The sequence below is a fragment of the Thermobia domestica genome, chromosome 13 (assembly GCF_964235325.1).
Source record: "Thermobia domestica chromosome 13, izTheDome1.hap1.1, whole genome shotgun sequence".
Classification (NCBI taxonomy): Eukaryota; Metazoa; Arthropoda; class Insecta; order Zygentoma; family Lepismatidae; genus Thermobia; species Thermobia domestica.
Window position 1 is genome coordinate 157,609,932 of NC_137466.1, and position 22,096 is coordinate 157,632,027.

The window sequence follows — 22,096 nt, forward strand, 5'->3', positions numbered from 1 at the left end:
TTTAACAAATAAACGAATTAAGAAAATGTGTCCCGTCCGTAAGAAGTACTCGATACAGTTATTATTTGTCATCATCACTGAAAGGGGAGCTACAATCCTCAGCAATGAAAACTATACAAAAAGGTTCAAGATTTCTACAGCCGTGATGATATAAGTAGGCGATTTCAAGAGCGTTAAAACTGATAATGAAAAAATTAAAAAACAAAAGAGACACCTTTTAATGACAGTAAAAGAAACATCTGCTTTGTTTCGTACAGAGTATCCTGAAATTAAAGTAAAGAAAAGTAAGTTCTACGAATTGAGGCCAACACACATTATGCTTAGTTCTAATATGCCACATAATGTTTGTGTCTGTAAGCTTCACGCGAACTTTAATTTCATTGTGAGTGAACTGGCCAAGGCAAAGCAATTCCTAAAACAGATCTTCTTAAAGGTCTTTGCTGTGATGTGAGCAACGAAAATTGCATGACTGGAAACTGCCAGCTTTCTTCAACAGATCTTTCAGCTTTCATTGGTAGTGATTGTGATTTAAGTGAAGAAATTTCTTGGAAGCAGTGTTTTGATGTGAACGGACACCCAACTCGTTATACTGTCCATGGGACTGTTCCAAATGCAGTAAATGTGATACGAGAAAGTTTGTTAAAATTTAAGACTCACTGCTTTGTTAGGATGACCCACGAATCTTACTTTCAAATGAAAAAAGAGAACTTTAAGTGTGGTGAAGTTGTTCTGCAATAGTGACAATACGAGCCACGGCAAGTCCTGTGTGTGGGTCTTGAAAACTTTAATTACTGACTTAAAGACAAAACACAAAATTGAGCATATGAATGTTTTCTCAGATGGCTGTGCTAAGGAGTTCAAAAATAAATTTACCCTGGCAAACATGTGTATGATAAAAAATGACTTTCGGGTGACTGGTGAGTGGAACTTTTATGCAACTTCTCACGGGAAAGGAGCCGTGGACGGTGTAGGAGGCACACTCAAGAGAATGGTGTGGAAAAGGGTTAAGTCTTGACAGATGGAGGTTTCTTCAGCAAGGGAATTTTTCAAATGTTGCACTGAGCTTTGTAAGCCCGACGGAATTCAGTTATTCTTCGATGGTGAAGAAATTGTGAGTGAACACAGGGATATTCTCGAGAAAAGGTGGACCCGCGTTTGTTCTACCCCGCAAGTTCAGTCTCGAGATTATTTTCGCACTGTTGATGAGCGTCGGATTGAAACCGGAAGAACTGTTCAAACTGAAACAAGTTGTTACGAAGTGTGGAAGCACACTGAGCTAGAATCTTCAGATTTTGATCCAAGTGAAGAGATTGAAGACTGTTCGAAAGGAGCGCGAGTGAAATTCAGTGATATTTACTCGGATTCCGGATAATAATGTGCAATAAGTAAAGCAGAGTGACATTAAAAGTAGCTAAATTGGTTAAAGTGTTCGAAGAAATTAAACACACACACAAACAATTGTTGTCACTTAAGGTGGTGTTGAGAAGAATGATGTTATTGAATTTTTGTACGTTCTAAATATTTTAAAATGTGAATTCAACTGTTTACATCCAAGTGAAAAAATCTGTGAAGTTACAAGTCTCATCCAATCTCCTTGTCTTAATATCGTAGGCCAGACGGAATATTTGTAGTTTTCTAGTAATATTGCAAATTTAAAAGAGTAATATGCTATGTACTTGTTACATGTAGTTGTGTTAATTTTTAAGAGAGTTCAAGTGCATAATTCCTTTCTGTTTCTCGAATCTGCAAACATTATGTCTAGTTTTAGTTCTTTTGTGGGTAATAACTCAGTTCAGACAGTAAAGAGTGTTCCAAGAATCCCTTTTTAGCAATTATTTTTTTGTCCCGTCCGTAAGATAATTCTTGGTCCCGTCCGTAAGATTACTGACTTTTTTTTATTGAGTGAAATATAAATTTTTTCAGATGAAATGTGAGGCAACATGTAGGTAAATAGTTTAAGCCCAACAAAAGAAAAAATAAGCTTACTAAAAGTTTGCAATTCGCAGAAAATGATGCTCAAGTTGACGTCTACAACATATGTCCAAAAAATGTCCAGTCCGTAAGTTTAGTTACTGATCATCATAAAGGCGGTAAAATCGATTTCTGTTATTAAAAAATAAGGTTAGATAAAAAGGGCCCAGCTACCAATCTTAAGATATATAAACAATCCTGTATATTTTTTAGAATTTTGTTTTTTTGTTACAATCGTGAGCTAAAATGTCCCGTCCGTAAGAATGGAATAGCCGAATACGAAACATGATTGCTTATGTTTTTTTCTTTTTTTTTTTCCAAATTTTAATACGCCAAAATATTTCTATTTCAAATTTTATACCCATCAAGCAGAAAATTATGCATAGCTTGACTTATAGCCTAAGTTATTTTTTACTGCTGCTTTCCAAAGGTTTATAAGAAGTTTTTGGATCACTCCGATATAGAAACAACGATTCTTTCACTGGAACAAATTTTAAGTGACACCCACTGAATGTTCTATTACCACAGTACAAATACAAGTTGTTTCTAGCAATGCCAATGTTGACTGACCTATAAAATGAGTTTACAGAAATAAGGATTTGAGAGGATTCCCTGAACTCTTGCTCTGTTTAAAGTATTTTGTATCTTTGAGGTAAAAAAACAGTAACGTTCCCTTACTTAGGTGTACTAACTGTATTCCTTAGAGTCTGCGTCCGTCATATATTGCACACAATTATTTTGCATATAACAACAATTGCTTTAACACAAAATCTTCGGTTCTGTGAAATTTTGCACTGCGTCTTGTGGGTAAAGGGGAACTTGTCGCCCAATTAACAGACAGCGGTTTGAGAAGAACGGCCTTAAGTGAGGCATGTTTCCTTATTCCCAAATGCAATATCATGAATCTGCATATCCCTTTCAAGTATTTCCAACAGCAGTCGAAATATTCATGATGGATGTATTCCTGTTCTCCCACACGAAAGAGGAGTCAACATTACAAGCGAAACTGTGGTTAAATCAAAATTAGCAGTTTTGGACTTGTTCCTCTTCTCCCAAAAATCACAGATAAGCCACAGTATATCTGATTGGTACAATATAGAATTGATTTATGAATATCATTAGCTATTCTGATCATTTTCGCAAATGTAGGACCAGGTGGCAGCACCACTGTTTATTGTACACGGTACTAATGGTCAAAGTCTCGACACACGAATGATTCCGCTGCACAAGTGGGTAAGATTGTAGGTGTGTTGGCTGTTCGTACGCGTATCGACCAACAAGCTGGAATCCCGATTTATGTGGTTTTTAGTTACGGTTAGCCATTGACATGAAACATCCAAGTGCTTTGAGAGCTGCGTTCCTAAATTGGATAACAATACTAATATTACAGTGGCTCATACTAAGGAAGTGCATAAGGAAATGGTACCTGTTTGCAGTAGCAATGTTTCTCCAGGAAAGCCTTGACAACTGGGAACATTTCAAGTGTGGTCGAACTGGAATCAGTGATAGCAATCGTCCCAGTCGTCCAACAATTTTACAATTATTCTACCCTGAGGAATGCTGAAATCATGATCCGCGCTAATCAACCTCTGACTATCGATGCGTACAACAGTACTGTGCATAACGAATTAAGTTTTCACAGTGTATACACGATAGGTTAACAGGAAGTTCACTGACCAACACAGAATCTAGAATGGTCCTAATCAAGAGAGGGTAGTGAGTTTCTGAACTGCATCGTCACTCACTGATGACAAAATCATTCTTCAGTTTGTACCGGAAATAGAGCTTCCCGGTACGGAATAGAAACATCCCCATAACCTACTATGAAAAACTGTCCCCCGGTAGCGATGAAAGATGATAGTTATTGTCTTTTGGGGCAGTCAGGGCATTCTACTTGTGGAATTTCTGCCCCCGGGTCACACTGTCACTAGAGCCACGTATTATTAAAATCTTACGAAGTTACGGTTAGCCATTGACATGAAACATCCAAGTGCTTTGAGAGCTGCGTTCCTAAATTGGATAACAATACTAATATTACAGTGGCTCATACATGGCCCTTAGGTTGGGAACAACTGCAACATCCACCATAAAGCCCGGATTTGCATCGGACTTGCATCTTTTCGATCCACCGAAGAATCGCCTGGGTGGTCACCGGTTCCAGAATATGGCGAAGTCCATAGGGAGGTTACCAGTTGGCTACTCACCAACTACAAACGTTCTTTGATGCTGGCTCTGGAAGTCTTGAAACTCAGAGATAAGTGCTTAAATTTACATCCATATCAGACTTGTGGAGGACAAACAATGTCAAATGAGTTTTGCTTTTGTACTTTTCTTTTTGCTTTCAATAATTAAATCACGCCATTCATTCCCATAGTTTACGATGATTTCTCACTTTCTTGCCCTACTGCTTGCTACATTTCAGAGATTCTGGAACTGCGGCTCAATAGGACTCAGGATTCTACCCTCAATGAGGCTCACACTAGTTCGATCTTGTGCTCACTAAGAGCTCAATGGAGTTTGCAGTTGCTCGTGGTTGCGCTCACCGATCATATCAGGGTTCGAGGTCGCTATCAATTAATAGTCAGATAGCAAACACACGAGTTTGAACATCTTTATATCGTTTAAAATCCAAAATCATCCATACGATACGGAGTAAATGAAATGAAGGAACAGTTCATTTTATGAATCGAACATAAGATTGTCGACGGATATTGAGTGTACTATCTCGATTAGAGCAAGCATAAATTCATCTTGATACATCATACTAATTCATAGTGCATGAAAACTGCTTGGGCAATTACTCGTATGTAAAGGTGGGTTGGGTACTTTACACGATCTTGCACGCAGAATAATAGACGGAATGTTGGAACCCAATTTCCTTGAACGAGAAGAAATAAGTAGACTAAAACATATCATACTGTAGAAATTATTTCAGAACATCAAGCTATTTACCTGATATTTTCTGGCCCATATTCATTCCCCGGTTGCGAGTGCGGCGGTGCTCCAGGTACGCAGACTTATTAGGCAAGACTGCTGATTTATAGCTGTGGCGACGAAGCTCCCTCAAGTCCAGGTTGCCCGAGGCGTAACGGGAGGAACGGCACACTCCAGGTGCCGTCAATGGCACAGGACTTGGGATCACTCGGCTCTTGTACCTGAAAAGAGAATTAAACAATATATAGTGAAGTGTAATTAATAATTATTTAATCTAATAATAATAATAATAATAATAATATTGACGTATTTGATTTACTGCCCTTCCAATATTAGAAATAAAGAATTTGGTTCATTGACACTACACGAAAACAAAAGTACCATTACACCGGAAAAATATCCTCAATTGATTTTAGCACATGACTACCTGTGTAAGATAAGCCGTAGTAACATAATCATATTCCTAATCCTACTTCATCAACTTATTCTTCCACTCCAGCTCCTTACTTTCTAATATTTCACATCCCATTTCTGGTACAAAAAGGGAAACCTGGCCACTCTAACCTACTCCATGGGTTTAGTGACCTTATTTAGCTACGTAAAAAAAAAAAAAAAAAAAAAAAAAAAAAAAAAAAAAAAAAAAACTTATTAACACCCGTACAACGAACTTTAATGCACAGACTCAAACCAGTTTCACACATACCAGGGCAAAAGCAATGAATGTATTAATGATATCCACCATTATTAAAACGAACTATGAATTACGCAAAACAAAAATAACACTTAACAGGAGTCGCAACAATTAATTCCTGATAATTGTATGCGTATAATTAAGCAGTGGTGGAACAATTCTAATCTGTAGGTTTGAATGGCACTTAAACGTTAAGATACCATTAGTATTTATTATTTTTGTTATATACAGAGTCTTTTATACAGATCACTAAACAAGTGCGTATTAGCACTGAACTTTTCTTTCTTTCCTTAAAATTCTGAAAAGCTACAGTCAACGGGAAACTATAATGGTAACATAAAATGGATGTCCCGCCCAACCCAAACTCCGCAAGCATCCGATCGATATCCAATGGTCGGCCTCAGTTTAACTCCCAAACGGAAAGTCTTCCGCTTGGTCTCGAGTCATTCTTAGCATTAACCCCTACTGGCTTCCCACATGAAATACATCATTCAATAAACAGCTTTTTACATGCAACTCTTCCGTCCTTTCAGGCTAATTCTGTGACGGGTACAGGATTCCAAGCACCCATCTCACAAATTGTAACTAAACTGTTTTGTAACTTATCTTGTTTCCGCATGTCATGCAATATACTTACAACATACTCAATGTGAAATTTAAAATCAAGTAGTAAGAGAATATATTCTCCGATAAATATATTTAAAATCACTTACATAAGCGAATTCTTATTTATATAGTACTACTAAATTGTATTTAGTCTTACGGTGAATTTTCAACATTGATATCTCAAATTGTGGGACGTTCTACTAAAAATCCTGTCTCAACCACGCTATCCGCCCCCAAAAGCGTGAATGACAGGGTTCCGCTGGGTTCTTGGTTCGTTTCGAGTAACGTTCCTTTTTATCAGAAAGGTTATGTAAGACGTGGACATTCGGATCACACAGGAATCTGAACCCGCGTCTCCTGCGAGAAACTCGCGAACGATATCTTTAGTCATAAGAGCTCAGGATTTGTTACAGATTTAACTAAATACTGTCAGGCTAGGTGGAGAGTTATGACGTCGATTAACACTTTTTATTTTAGATTTGCAAGGAAAAATGAGTAGCAAGAGTGGAGATAAAACATTCTAGGGACGCTTAATTGATTGCAGAAAACCTCTTCTCACGATCTTTATTACCGTTTTTACTCTATAGTGATTAACGTTAAAACTGGAAGTGGTTCATGTCTGACATTTCCGTTTTGAATAGAGGGTGAAGTAAAAAGAAGGTAGAATTCTTAAAACACTAAATCTCTCTTACTGTCCTTCCTCTATGTAGATCAATATTGAAACTGGAAATTGTATTGGATTTCTACTACTTCCGGTTTTAGTTGTTAAGGATTGAGATGAAATTTATTTTTGGGACGCTTAACAGGTCTGCAACCAGGACAGCTACGGGCCAGGCTCCCCCTAAATATTCGTTGGCACCCAAGACCAGAATGCGTCAGTATGTTTTTCACAAAAATACTATTAGACATTTTAAATTAATTTTAATTAATTTAAGAAAATAAAAGAATGAATGATTGAAAACAGCTAGAAACAAATAATAGATACAAGTCCTTTCAGCAATTTTTTTAAATACAAATTTCTTGGTAATTTCTCAATGATATCGCATATAAAATATATGGCGATTGAAATGATGGTAACTGTATTAAGTAGAATGGCGCGAAACACACTGATTTACAAAATGTCGAAGCCAGAAAGGATATAGAACAAGTTTCAAAATCCACGAATTTTGGCTGAAGTTGAGATGTTCTTTGTATGTCTGAGTAGAGGCTAGCATGAGAGAATGAAACTGACTACTCAATGAGAAGCAACAGGAAAGATACTATTTTTTTTTTTTTTTCCCAAGAGGCTAGGGAAATAGGTATAATTGAGTTTCAAGTTTAATCGATGCTACTATGGAATACCAGCCCCAAATTTATAAAATTTTGGAAGAAATTTGTTACTTTACCAAAGACACTGTTACTGCACTTAAATTGTGCAGGTTGATATGACTAAGGGAAGCATAATTCCGGAAAGGTTATGTAATATTGTGCTCTCCTTACTTTTCGAATTTTCCTCCTCCTATCTCTAAAAATAGTTCACTGGAGGATGACAAAATTTGCTATTTTCTCTACAAAATCTCTAGCAATTCTGTTATATTTCATAAATAAATATATCAGTAACAACCCTTCAACACTTTTTTTTTTTTTTTTTTTTTTTTACAATTACCTAAAAAAAACTGCTAAGGCAATTCTGTTCATGTTTTATAAACAAGATATTCATTTCTTCTTTTAAAGAAAATCCACAGCTAGTTATTTTTCTTCTGAGATGTATTTTCGGATGTGTTTTTCACAAACTGCGACGATTTTGTCCATATTTCATAAACATATAATTAATTATCCTGTAATGTTACATCCACGTAAGCCATTTTCCATAAAAAAATTTCAAAAGGGTTATCCTTGGGAAACGGATTTTCGAATGATGTTCTCAGAAACTCCTGACAATTTTGTTCATATTTCATAATTATATATTTTGTCAACGCTATAAAGTGGCGGAAGTAGTTTCTTCTGAAGAGTTCAAGAGGTAGTTTACTCTTGTAATTTTCTTAAAATCTGCTTAGCCGGTTCATATTTGAGCAACAAATTAACAACTCTATAAACAATGGGACGTATACTATTGGCATGAGTTTTTTCTTTTTTCCTTTTTTTTTTTTTCTTTTGAAAGTTTTATCAAAAACTCAAGCCATTTTGCTCAAATTCCATAAATATTTCACTAATAACCCTATAATGTAGCGTAAGCGGATTCTTCTGAAAATATCGACAACGGATAATTTAAGCTTTAATTTTTCTGACAATTTCCTTTATTAAAAAAAAAATACAAGACTATTTTGCTTATATTTTATAAATAAGCACAATAACCCCACAATACATGTCATTTCAAGTAAACAAAAACAAAAACAATATATATATCAACTCGTTATTTGACGTTGAGGGTAAGTTTTCTTTGAAGTTACATGAAAACACCTACTATAATTTTGTTAACATTTCATGAATAAACGTTTTAGTAATAACTGTATTATAACGATTTAATTCAATAAATTGAAAGGATAGTTTGGTGCAGTGATCCACATCTTTTATTTCATTTCTCTATGAATAAATGTTTTAAATAGTAAAGAGGATTATTCTTACTTAAAATGGAGATTTGATTAAATTAACTAACTAAATTAGTAAGAGTACTATTACTAGGCCCCCTTACCTTACACAGTTTATTGGTACTTGGAGTGAAAATATTGACCAAAAAATTAAAAGGTTGATAAAATTAATAGTTCCATTACACCATTAAAATCCTGAATTACAACACACTTTTAATAAATAAGATTTTATTATAGGGTGTCTTGCAGGACAACAAGGGTTAGTTTTTGTAAGGGTTAATAAAAGTTTTTGAAATATATTATTATAGTAGGTAATTTGACTGAAGATATGTAATTAAAAATATGGTTACCACGTATACAAATCTTAGTAACTATTGATGTTGAGTGGTTTAAAATTTTAAATGATTTGGGGCCACCACAAACTTTTGTGGCCAGTTGCGAGCCAAACGCTTAATTGATCCCAGGAGCACTGGTGCAAACTTGGAATTGGAGGAGACTGTCCCCCCGATAATACGATTTGAAATGTGTTCTTTGGGAAGAAATGATTTCTGTCAGACTGCCACTTCATCTACATCGCCTGATATATAATATACAACTAAGGTCTGTCGACCCTACTGTTCCGCGCTTTTACAGGTCCCTTCATAACTCCGTTTCTGCGTAGCCAGTTTCTCCAGCTGTAGTGTGACGTCACCGCGGTGAAGCAGGGACAAATATCGTGTGCTAAGCCTATGTTCCGCCGTAGCGATTTGCAAAGGAAAACACATTTTTAAATGCAATAAAAATAGACTACATACAGATACAATATGTACTCACTATAGCATTGAGTAGCACTTGAAGAATAGCTTTGCATCCATTATCTTAAAGAACATTCCTCCTGCGGAGTTCATGTGTTTTTTTTATTCAAAAACCGAATTCTGAAGTATGTCTTAGCCTTGTCGAATAGTTTCAAGAGCGAATTGTCTTTCTTAGGACATAAAACGGTCGGCCAATCACATTCTTTCTCTTTTCTTCGATTCACAGTTTTTTGTGAAATGTTCGAAATATAACTTTATACTATTTTATTGCTTCCATCCACCTGGAAGAAGGTGAAACGAGACCACCACATAGCCTCATATTGCCACCATTGAACTTCGAAAGAATCACAACTATCTTGAATCCTGAGACTTCAACTTTCGATATGATTTCGAAGAGTAATTTTTTACTTTTCATAGTCTTATCGAAATCATAATGCACTGGCTGTTTCCACACATCTATTAAGCCTCGAATCATTGCCACCTGGACATTTCTATGTGGTCCTAAAAATAAATAAACCTCTTGGTCATAGCATACGCGCCTATTAACATTCAATTCATCAAATGTAAGCACCGAAAATGTTTCCACACTCTTTAAGTAGCGCCTTGCTAAGTCAAAATTTTCAAAACTGGGGTAAGAATACCAGAAAAAAAAAAAAAAAAAAAAAAACGGTAATTTTGCATACAACGTCGAAATGTTGACACATTGGGTACGGGGATTCGAACTTGTAATCGCAGATGATTGTATAATTTATCAATGAGGCGTGTTGCGTTAATGCACGAATGATATCTTAATCAATCCATCTTAGTTTTTTCTTGCCATTTATTAGCATATATACTTGGCCTAGTGTAAAACTTTTTCGTAATATATCATCACCCGGTTATTAACCACTTTATTGAAACGATCAAAATATTATATTTTAGAACCGGCCTTTGAAATTAATTCTTTATTATATTTGCTTCCCAATTCTTTTAACTTCGTTTGTAAACATATTATTTTGGCTTTGTACACACTGTTAGACTTCAGTTTTTCGTTCTCTTTACGCAAAAAGGAGAGCTCTTCTTTTGGTTTATGCCCCTCTCTCTCCACAGAACAAACGGAAAATAACATAAACAAAGAGTTATTGTTTGTTTCAGTCAGAATAGTTATTTCATCTGGCTGCACCCCAATGTCTGATTTGTTTTTTCTTTAAACACCTAATTTCCGTACATTTAATTATTTCATTATTTACATCAACACGGTTCCGTATGGTAATGGTAAGTTTAGTGAAGGCACATCTTGTTTAAACTTTTCCTTGGGTAAAATATTTAGAAGCTCACATTTTAAATTATGTCCATAAGCTTCGGGAATAAACTTATCGGAATAGACGCTGGCGTTTTCATCTTTAAAGATGTTTAAAGACTTTCCGACAGCATTTCTTTTGCCAAACTTTCCGCAAAGGATCCGAGGGAAATACATGATAAATAACTTTGGAACCCGTAGTATTTCTACTATAATTGTGACAAGTACTTAGTGTACAATTCGACATGCTTATAAGCTAACACGAGCACGTCCAGTAATTAATGTTTTCTTAATACAGGAAAGCAAGAATCACTCACTTTCCTGCAAAAATCAAAGAAACAAGCAAGGGTGAATGACAAGGACCTTGGGCGAAAGCTGTTTCTGCTCCCGCCGTGACGTCACAATTTTACTGCATCTTCGGTTTTCAAAGAAGGGTAGTTATGACGCGACCTTAAAAGAGGAAAGGAACAGTAGGGTCGACGGACCTTGATATACAACAGGTTCACCTCAGAAGTCAGATTCATCTACCATAATATGAGTCTCTCCCCGCAGAATAAGATTCAAATCCGCCCGCCTCCCAATACTGAACACACTGATCCTACACGGCATTGTTTTTAAACTTAATAAATATTTTGAACATCGCTTAGAGAGAGAGAGAGAAAAAGAGAACATTCTTATCCCCCCCTCCCATGTTGAAGACAGATTTGCGCCGCTGCCCAGGAGCGCTATCCATTACATTTTTTAATCTATTGTGATTAACATTAAAACTGGAAATGGTTTATTTCTACCACTTTCGATGGATGGATCACCTCCTCTAAAATTCTGGCCAAAATTGATAGTGATATACCGAGCAGTTCTTGAGATTTTTCTCCCGGACGGGCGGACACATGAGGTAAATGAGTTTAACATCACTTTTAGTAGCGAGACTATGAGACGTTGACCTACTGATTAACGTGGAATCCGAACCACATGGGTTTTTTGTAAACCAAACTCCTCAAAGACTGAAAGAAAAAATGAAACTTTTCTTGCTTTTATTACTAAGCTTCCGTTTATACCCTTCACGAATTTCGAATATTCTACTAGTTTGCTGCTAAGATCTTTCATTTTAATCTAATGTTTCTTCATGATAGCGACTGTCGTTGCCTTGAAATCTTGAATTCCTCGTTCATTTCCATGAAGCTTGAAACTTTTTCTTCAATTGACTTTTCATTATACACTGAATCGGTATCTCCTTCTGGGTAGTACTTATTTACTTTTCTTAACTTGTTAAATTGTATCCGACTAAAACGCGATATTTAGGATCTACATTTTTTTTTAAAGCTGAAAATAGGGATTCTAGACCCAACTCACAAATCAACCTACAGGAATCTACGATGGATTGCATTTGTATAAAGAAACCATTTTCTTTTAGATTACACAAAAAATTTCACGCTTAAAAGGTTTCAAATAGACTCAGACAACGTTAACTGAAGTTGCAGAATCACCTTTTAGGATAATGGTACGTGAAAATATCTGACGGATTTAGCGATACGTTGTGGAAAGTATAATATATTGTGTCAAAAAATGTTAATTGAAAGTAGGTCAAATTAATTCACACACATGAATATAACAATGGATATGACAACATACACCCAAGGAATACGTAATACCTAGTTCAACTCTTTTGGAAACGATCGCTCAGTTTCATTGTTACGTTTCTCGCCATTATTTCTTGATGTAAAAAATATGTAAAATTTTCCCATGTATAGGTCAAGATCACCTTTCTTAAAGTCTCGAAGAAAATAAAAGCGTAAAAGTATTATGAATTAGGTAAGCAATCGAAAATAATTTCTGTATTTTGTCATTATCAACATCGGATTATTTCCTTCATCAACATTACAAACTAATTTCAGAAACAAAATTTGCGTAAAAAAGCCATTTAAACCTATTTTATATATGACTATGTACTGTGAACATTACGTTTACTTTGAATTAACACAATTTCATCACAATGCGCAATTCAAGTCTTGCTCGAGATTTTATACTGCTACTAAGGAAAAATTATCAATTTACAAACAATTATTAGATTATCGTCTTTGCAATTAATTTTACAGAATTTAAATAGGATGCGCGTCTTTGGTGCACACGGCCCAGAGTTCGATTCCCAATGGAAAAACATGCAAATATGAATGGTTGATTTGGATTCTATCAAACTGTAGCTCACAAAAGGCGAGTTTATGTAATGACGTCATTCATGATTACTCATTTCTTGCATGTGTAAGATTCTAATCAAATTCGCAACTATTCCTTTGCTCCAACTTCCTTATATATATATATATATATATATATATATATATATATATATATATATATATATATAAAATTGTGGATTATAGAGGAAAACAACTGGCCACTACTTATGTTCTAACTTCATAGTCTCTTCTAGTTATGTGAAGTCTGAACTTGCGTTGATCTTCCTGAAATTTACCTCCCAGTTTAATTGCAATTACTGCTAAAACTTTTTCTTTAGTTTCTTGTCGAGTTATGAGAAAGGTGTCATCCCACTTGCATACATTCCCATTTCCGTACATGTCAAAATCCTTCCCAGTTGCGTATAAGTGCCAGATGCAATGAAATGTCATGATTTAAAAGCGAGATAAGAATTCCCATTTCCTTATAGGTTCAGTAGCTGGCACTATTTGTGAATTTTTGTTAGTTTTTGAGCAGAGGGGGATATGGAATCTAAAGGTTTCGTTTCGAGTAGCAGCCACAGCGAATAAGAATCCTTGAATAGTTTCGTTTTGTAGACTGCCTAGCAGACCAACACGATCGTCTTTATTGACGACACGATTAAGAAATACAACAAAATTTTATCTCAAATTTTTGTAACTCATGCAGATATTGGAAGTTCAATAGAGGAAACTAATGTGATTCCAGTGGTTTTAAGCCTTCTCCGGAACAAGAGAAGCATATATATAAAAGGCTGAAGTCCTGAATTGGAATACTGAAGTTGTAATAGTAGGCTTCAAGGAAGCAGTTATAAATTCTTTTAGGACAATTTTCCCTTCAGCTTCCGTAAGTGGGTGCAATTTTCACTTTAACCAGTGTCTTTGGCGTAAGATACAGGATTTGGTCTTGGTTACAGACTACAAAAACAATAATGATATAAGATTTTAGGTTCGAATGTTTGCGTCATTAGCTTTTCTTCCGTTAGAAATGGTCGACAATGGTTGACTGTATATTGAAGACATCCTCTAAGCTTAGGCAATTCTATGGATATTTCATTGACCAGTAGCTAGAAAATTCTACGGTACCAATCAACATGTGGAACTGTTATGAAAAACACATAGAACAAATAATACCGCAGAGGATTGAGATAACAGATTAAATACTCTGCTAAATAAACAAAATCCTCATGTCATCGAATTAGTCCGTTTTCTCAAGTTAGAAACCAGGAAAAGTGATTATGCTTACGACATAAAGTATCTCAACTTACAAGGTAAAAGAAGAAAGTATATATGCAACTTGACAAATGTAAATGCACTTCATGCATTCATAAGTTGTCAAATATATATATATATATATATATATATATATATATATATATATATATATATATATATATATATATATATATATGTGTGTGTGTGTGTGTGTGTGTGTACTGATTAGGATTTAGGATTTGGATTTCTGGGCTTTCGGCGTCTAAGGCCATTTAACCCGTCACGTTTTGAGGAATGACGTCCCTCGGCGAGCACACAATCCGGGGAAACGGAAGGAAGGAAGCGACCTGGGACCTATTAAGTTCGGTACCACCCCGGCATTTGCCTGGTGTGAATGAGGAAAACCCCAGGAAAACCTCATTCGGGGTGGCTGGTCTGAAAAAGCGTGTTACACTTTTTCGACCGAGTGACCCCACCGGGAATCGAACCCGGGACCGCTCGCACCGAAGGCGAGAGCGTTAGCGACTACGCTACACGGGGCCACTTCCCTCAACTCGAGTGCGCGGAAATCTTTTGCTTATATAAATTTTTGAAATACTAATACGAATGTACTAGCGAATATCAAAGCAGACCCCTAAGACTGAGGAAAAGATATACTATTCATTAAGTGCGTATTAGAACAAAGAACGGATGAACCAAACCTTGCCTCCCGGCAAGTAATGCATAGTAGGAGAGCACACTTCAGTTTGTTTCCTCTTTACTCTCCCAAGTACTGACATACACATGCACTAAGCCACACACAGGGTTTGATATTCCAACCATCTGTGTCCACCGCGAAGATGTGTCAACAGTTGCTGTACGTGCTGGTATAAAAATATCTTTGAAACTGCATGTCACGTTCACTTTTGGCCCGCATCCAAACTACATCCCCATGTAACACTCACTGGGTCATCTGCTATCACTGAAGTACCGAGCAGCACTAACAAGATTCTACCCTTCACAGATACAATAATTAATAATTTAAAAAAAAAAAAATGTAAGCACTTTTACTGAATACAAGTAATATAAGTAGCTTTCAGCTTTTCAACTCGAAATTTACCAATTAGAAGTTAAACACAACATACCATCTGAAAATTACTGATACAAGTTACAGACAATTCACAACAATGAGGTTTACAGTGTTTTTCCCTGTATAAACAAATAGATTTTCTTACAGCATTCACTACACGAAGTTTTATAGTTAAAAGCACTACTTATACCATATTAGTTCTTTATCTTCCATGTGAAAAGAGAAAACCCACGAGCACCGTGTTTGTCCACCACACATGCCAAAGAAATCTAAACGAATGTTTATGGGGAATCACAACACTTTTTCGTTTACTGAATTAAAAAAAGTGGGGGGAGGTGCGAATATTATACATCAGAAACAGGCAGTTTACAGAGTTCAAATCCATGTTTCCTGAAATGTCGCTCTATCAACAGTGACAATTTTCTTCTCTTATTATCTTCTGATTGAAATGATGATATTCAATGTATTTTTTAAAGTCCCTGTCTTTGGGTTAACAAAAAAACTCAAAATCGATTTCACCAATTATAAATATTGGCTTACATAGATTATGAGTTCCCAGCGGGAGCTCATGTGGTTCAGATTCCACGTTAATCAGTAGGTCCACGTCTTATATAGCCTCGCTGCTCTACGGGACGTTAAACTCAACAATAGATAAAGAGAGGGTTCGAGTTACTTCCTTCGACAGGAAACCCAAATTACTCTATACACGTTTCTCTTGATAACAGCTTAAAATAACTATTTTGAGTACGTTTCTCTGGCTTGGATAAAATTTAATTATCTATATGATATACAAAATTACTTCTGCAAATCCATTTACCCGAAACTGTTATTTCTGGTATCACTTGTGGTATGCACTCTCATTGGGTTTCTGCAAGTTAATTTTGATCTTACTAAGTCAATGTTTTGAACTTACTGTGTCAATGTTATACTTTTTTGAACATTCAAACAATGAAGAAGTAATTCCTATCTCTCAAACTTTCTGCATAATATATCTGCGGGAGTAACTTTTCCAAAGATCTTTTTAACACTTGGTAAATCCTTTCACGATATTATATACTACAAAGTTGTCTGTACTTTCTCCTCCTTCATTCACGGAAGGGCTCACAGGCCCGCAAATCCCTTTTCGCATTAAGATAACCGTTCTACCAATTTTTTTCTTCTTTTATCGTGGCTATAATCTCAGTACAATCTTTCAAAAGGAAGCTATAATCGAAACAAACTTCTTTCATCTTTGCATAATTATAGAAGGAACCTACCTACTTTAAAAGGAAAAAAGCGTCTACACTCATTTAAGAACAAGTTATGATTATGCGTTCTATTCTCAAGCCTGCTACACTAGTACATACATTTTATTCCTTACCTCCCAGCTAAGGGGCAAACGGATAGGCTGTACAGAGACTACTGTTTTATTTTCTTTCTTTCATACATGGCTCTGCGAGAATAACAAAAAAGGGTTTGGAGCTTTGGAGCTTCTTTTTACACTTCCCCGTGTTCTCAGTTCAACCAATTTGCAAAAGGTAGTTACCTCATGGATTCCACTTTTTATTCTTTATAAAGAGAACCCAGCAAAAAGCTTCCGTAAGGAGTCAACTGGTTATTTTGATATACATTTCATAATACCATTCGATATACAAATTCTGGTGTGTTACACCATCTTCCCTTCCCAGTTGCACTTATCGACCTGTAAGAATACTTTATTATTTAATATTTATTATCTACATACAGTATATACTACGTCAATACTAACGAATATGCAGTTGTATTCGATATGACTGCTCACGTTGGTCAATCTATTTGTGTCGGCCATGTATCACAATATACGTATGAACTATTACCAATGTTCACTTGAACTTCCACTGTTTACTAATTAGTGAAAGGCGGAACATTCTGAAGGTTGATTCTTTTAAACCTTCTTTAAATAATGAAGTAAACTGCATGGCTTGCAACTGCATGGCCATTAACGTTAAGTTCTATTCTAATAACAACCGCTGGGTTATTTTTAAATTCTTGAATACAGAGTATGATTTCTCGCAGGGTTGATTAAATAAGTGACATGATTTTTAAAATCTGATTTAAATCAAATTTATTTTGCTTAACACAAATAAAATGCAGTATTTCTGATCATTCTTGGATACTAATTAAATAGCGTAAAACTAGGATCTTAATTCGTACTATGTGACGGTAGGATGTTACTATAGGGAGGCCAGCAAGAGAAAGTTGACAGCTCGCAGTGACGTTGCTACTACTCCTGTCAAGGCTTTTTTCGGTGCATCTATAATGGCAATTTAATTAATGGTGTAAGACCGTGGTTGGTGACACTAGTACCAAAGTAAGGACTGCATTGTCCCATTCCCAACGCATGTAGTGAGAAATGTCAGACCATCTCTTGTTGGCCTTGCTATAGTCCAAGTTTTTTTTTTTTTTTTTAATGTACTTAATGTAATTATTTCATATTATACAGGAGATTCCAGAAGGAGAAACCTTGAATTTATTTAGCTTTCAATACTCATTAGTTTCAGTTTAGAATTTTACATATCATGGTAATACATTTGAGGCGTTCAGAGCAAAAGGGACTCAAGTCTAATTATCAAAGTTGTAAGAAAAAAAAAACTTTGTACGCTCCGTTTAAATACATAGAAAATTGAACACTTATTTGTATCATCTCGACATGAATTTTTTAAGCACTAAATAGAGCTTTAGGTAGAATCTGAAATACGAAATATATCCAAAATGGCCAAGAACAGTGGACTTTGATATGGGGCGCTCAGTGGACAAGGGAATAAATAGTCTTTTTACTGTAATTGATACGGTACATACGTATCACGGGTTGAACAGTTTGAAATTAAATTTAATAGTTAGTACCTCAAGTTGTTTTCATCGTATCACTTTCATTAAAATGCGTAACTGAAGGGAGCTTAGATTTTAAATTTATCCCAAAAATACACGATCTCAGGAGCATCGTGAGATAGAAGAAACTAGGTATATACGCTCAACATTAAAAACAATCTGACACGTGTTCAAGAGTTTTAAAAATTCTCTTTCTAAAGGGATAAAGGAAAATTTTTGTATCTTTTTCTTCCACATTCAAATCGATGTTGTCCGTCTCGTCATTACGAAGAAGCAGCTGAACCTTTTGCAATGAGTTTTGAACATAGCACTTGGCAAGAGCTGGGATTTTATCATGTCACTTCCATAATGTGTTTCCTCAGACGGAAGGTGTGTCTAAAATGTATGTCAAAAGTGGAGTTCTCACAAGGCCCTCACATTCCAAAGATGAAAGTGTGTATAAACTCTTATGAGAAATCAGTGAACACGTGCTTCAGAGTTCTAGAAAATTCCGCTCTTAGATGAGAGGGATAAAGTAATTTCTGTAACGTTTTTCCTCAATATTTACATTAACAAATGCAATACCTTTACATAAATCGTAAAACTCCATTCTCTACGAAATGAATAGTAGTATTATTCCATCGCCGGAAACTGTGAAAGACTTAGGAATATCATAAAAAACTTAACATTCAATGCAAATATAAGTCGTATAGTTCGTCAGGCGCACAAAAATCTTGTATTCAGTCAGAATCTAAAAAACCAAGACCATTAAAAGCTATTCAAAAGATACATGAATACTACATTCAAAAATAAATGTAACCAAATTAGAAGAGTTCAGAATATTTGACGTACAGCAAAACTCGTATGTATCACTGACATAACAGCCAATCTTTAAACTTAACCCTAAGCCTAGAACAGAGAACCGTAAAGGAAATATCTTTACACGAACTGTCTCGTAATAATATGGATTGCATGGACCTATTTAATTAACATTCCAAACATAATCCGACTGGAAAATATAATCCCTCTATTGTCACAGAACCCACTATAAGAAAATAACTAGTATGGAGACTGAGTGCAACTTACAATAAATGAATGAAAGGTAATATTGAACTGGATATCAATGCTAAGAGCAAAAAAAAGTTCAAAGCTGATGTATGTAATTATATTATACAAAATTCTTTGCGAGGGGCAAACAAAGTTTAAATATGTGTAATAGGGTTCTTCAACCTATTGAGCCTTGCAATAAATTAAAATTACCATTCTCTCCAATCATGAGAAAACAGCTAAACTGTTTGAAATGAATTCACCTGGCACCTGACTCGAGCTAGGTTGAGTTGACTGAGTTTAACGTCCCGTTTAGTAGCAACGCTATATGAGACTTGGACCTACTGATTAACGTGGAATCCGAACCACATGAGCTCCTGCCGGGAATCGAACCCGGGCCTCCCAAACCAAAAGGCGCGTACGCTAACCGCTTAGCCACAAAGGAGCTAGGGTTTTATATCATGTTAGATTCATTAAAATGCGTATTCTAAGGTGGGGATACGAAACAAGTATGTTAAAAACAGTATCTCACCTGTTAGGAAAATGGAACTCGGTATGTGAACTCTTCACTGAAAATAAGTTGACATACTCCAAAAACATTTAAAATGAATTTTTAAACATGACTATCACTTTGGATTGGTCTGGGTATTTACTAAATCTAATTCAAAATACTAAATCTAATCCTTTGAAAACTGAAGCATGCTATAATTCATTCAAGCTTTAAGAGGAAATTCTAGATTTGCAATTTTCATTCTCTTTCCATTTCAATTTTGAAAATAACGAAAAGAAACCAGAAATGTAGTAAAATTCAAAACTTCATATCGTTTCAGGAGTAAAGAAAGCACTATAAATCAAAAGCATTCCTTATCTATTGTTTACCATTCTGAAGCTCTCATTTCAAAGCACTTTCTAAGTCCTAGTCCGTTGTGAAGGCCAAATTCTGACACTTGCTTTGAATATTCCATTATTCTGAGAATATGAAATGTAAGAGAGAGGATAGGAATGGTGAGAAAAATTTCTTCGTAAAGGCTTTTTTTTTTTTTTTTTATTTCGTGAGTCCTTGATTAAAGAGATCCATAAACGGTTTCTATGGAGTACTGTACTATATGGGGCAGAAACTGACATTACAAAAGTGATGGAAAAAGATTAGAGGCTTTCAAAATTGAGTGTAAAGAAGAATGGACAGAATTAGCCAGGTTGAAAGGAAAAATTAAGCACTGTTAGAAAGAGTAGAGGAAAGAATTTTCGATGTAACTAAAAAGGGAAACTATCATGAACATGCTAGGAGGTACGGTGACGAAAAGAGGGAAGGGGCCAAAGAGGCTACAGCTGATGGACGGTACTAAAACAGGAAATGCCTACGTGAAGACAAATTATGTGAAGACGTGTGCATGCAAGCTTCTCAGTTTGCAGCAAGTGAACTACTAATAATGGTAGAATATCTGTACAATTATACTGACAACTGAAAAAAATAAAAGATCTGTACAATCTACATACTGAAACATATTAATCCCTGGTAATGTATGTATGATATCATTGTACGAATGATCCTAATTTTTAAGAAGTTCATATACACACACACACAATTATAAAGGTCAAAAATACTAAAGCATGTTTAATTTATATACAAACACGTATGATGTTCAAACGTAAACTGTTCTAATAATTCCAGCATACTGAATTGCTGCCCATGGAGTCAAAAGTGCACACCTCCATTAATATATATGCATGAATTGTGAATTTTTTTTTTGGTGTAGATATAGTAAGTTTTAGTAACTAAACCCATACACAAATGGATAATGCTATTAGTTACAAAAGTAGTATTTGTTTGTTGAAGTTTAGCTTTCCTTTTCAACATGAAGGCTATATAATTCATGAACCTAACAATTTGAGTGGAAAACCGAGTCACCGTAATGCATTCAATGCTCTACACCGCGAATCGAACCCGGGACCATGTGCATGCAAGGTACACGCGCTAGCGTCGAGACCAACGAGAAGAACGAATGGTATGTATGTATTTTTCATTGTTATCCGTTCAGTTAAAAATATAGTAGTTTGAGGTACGCTGATAACTTAAAATTGCAAGGAAATCAGAAATGGAATTTATATTAAGGCATACTATTCCTCTTTGGTAGGAATGGAATATCAAAATGGCCCTACGGGAGATGAATCCATTCCCATTCGGTTCTTACGTAAAAACTGCAGAGGAATATCTAAAAACAAATCTTCAATTGTAAATTCTTCCAGTTCCTCACTCTCGCAACGAATGTTTTATATATATTCCTATAACAGAAAAGGGGAATGCTGTCGTTTGGAAGAAATTGATGGACACCTCGATCATTTGCACGCGTCCTTCACTCCAACCAATAATTCAGTAATTACAATTCCAACCACCCTTGTACGATTCGACGAATCCTGAAAAAGACATTCGATTCTCGAGCCACGTAAAACTCGCTTCTAATGACTAATCCAGGAACATGCTAAATCGTTTTTCCACACAGAAAGAACACTCAAAAATAATAGCTAACGCTAACAGATGACCCTGTCAAATTTAAAGATACAGCATGGAAATCGTATCAATTATAATTATGAAATATAGCATGCATTTAAAAACCAATCACATATGTAGCATATGTTTACCTACTAATTTCCCCCGCCCCTCCCTTTGTTCTGATCAAATTCTTACGGAATACGAGTATTGTGTATTTTTGTACATTTAAAAATCATTGTTTCTACTACCAATTTAAAATTTAAGAACAGACATTTCGGTGTCACTAAGCGACTTTTCTTTCCTACATGCTCATCTAACCTTGTTCTAAACGCAATTATATTCAAAACAATCCAACAATTGGCAATATAACGTCCTTTTCAACATTGTATCTACGAGGCA

At 35.5% G+C, this 22,096-nt stretch overlaps 1 protein-coding gene and 1 non-coding gene across 5 annotated transcripts in view; both read right to left on the minus strand.

Moving 5' to 3' along the window:
* Positions 1 to 22,096, minus strand: part of gus (splA/ryanodine receptor domain and SOCS box containing gustavus) — a 161,014-nt gene that overhangs the window by 26,537 nt on the left and 112,381 nt on the right. For all 4 annotated transcript variants that reach the window (XM_081736732.1, XM_081736733.1, XM_081736730.1 and 1 more), the window contains exon 2: positions 4,924 to 5,126. In XM_081736732.1, the coding sequence (XP_081592858.1) occupies positions 4,924 to 5,126 (203 nt within the window). The remainder of the gene's footprint in view (positions 1 to 4,923; positions 5,127 to 22,096) is intronic.
* Positions 14,732 to 14,806, minus strand: TRNAR-UCG (transfer RNA arginine (anticodon UCG)). The gene has a single exon. It is a non-coding gene; the product is annotated as a tRNA-Arg (tRNA).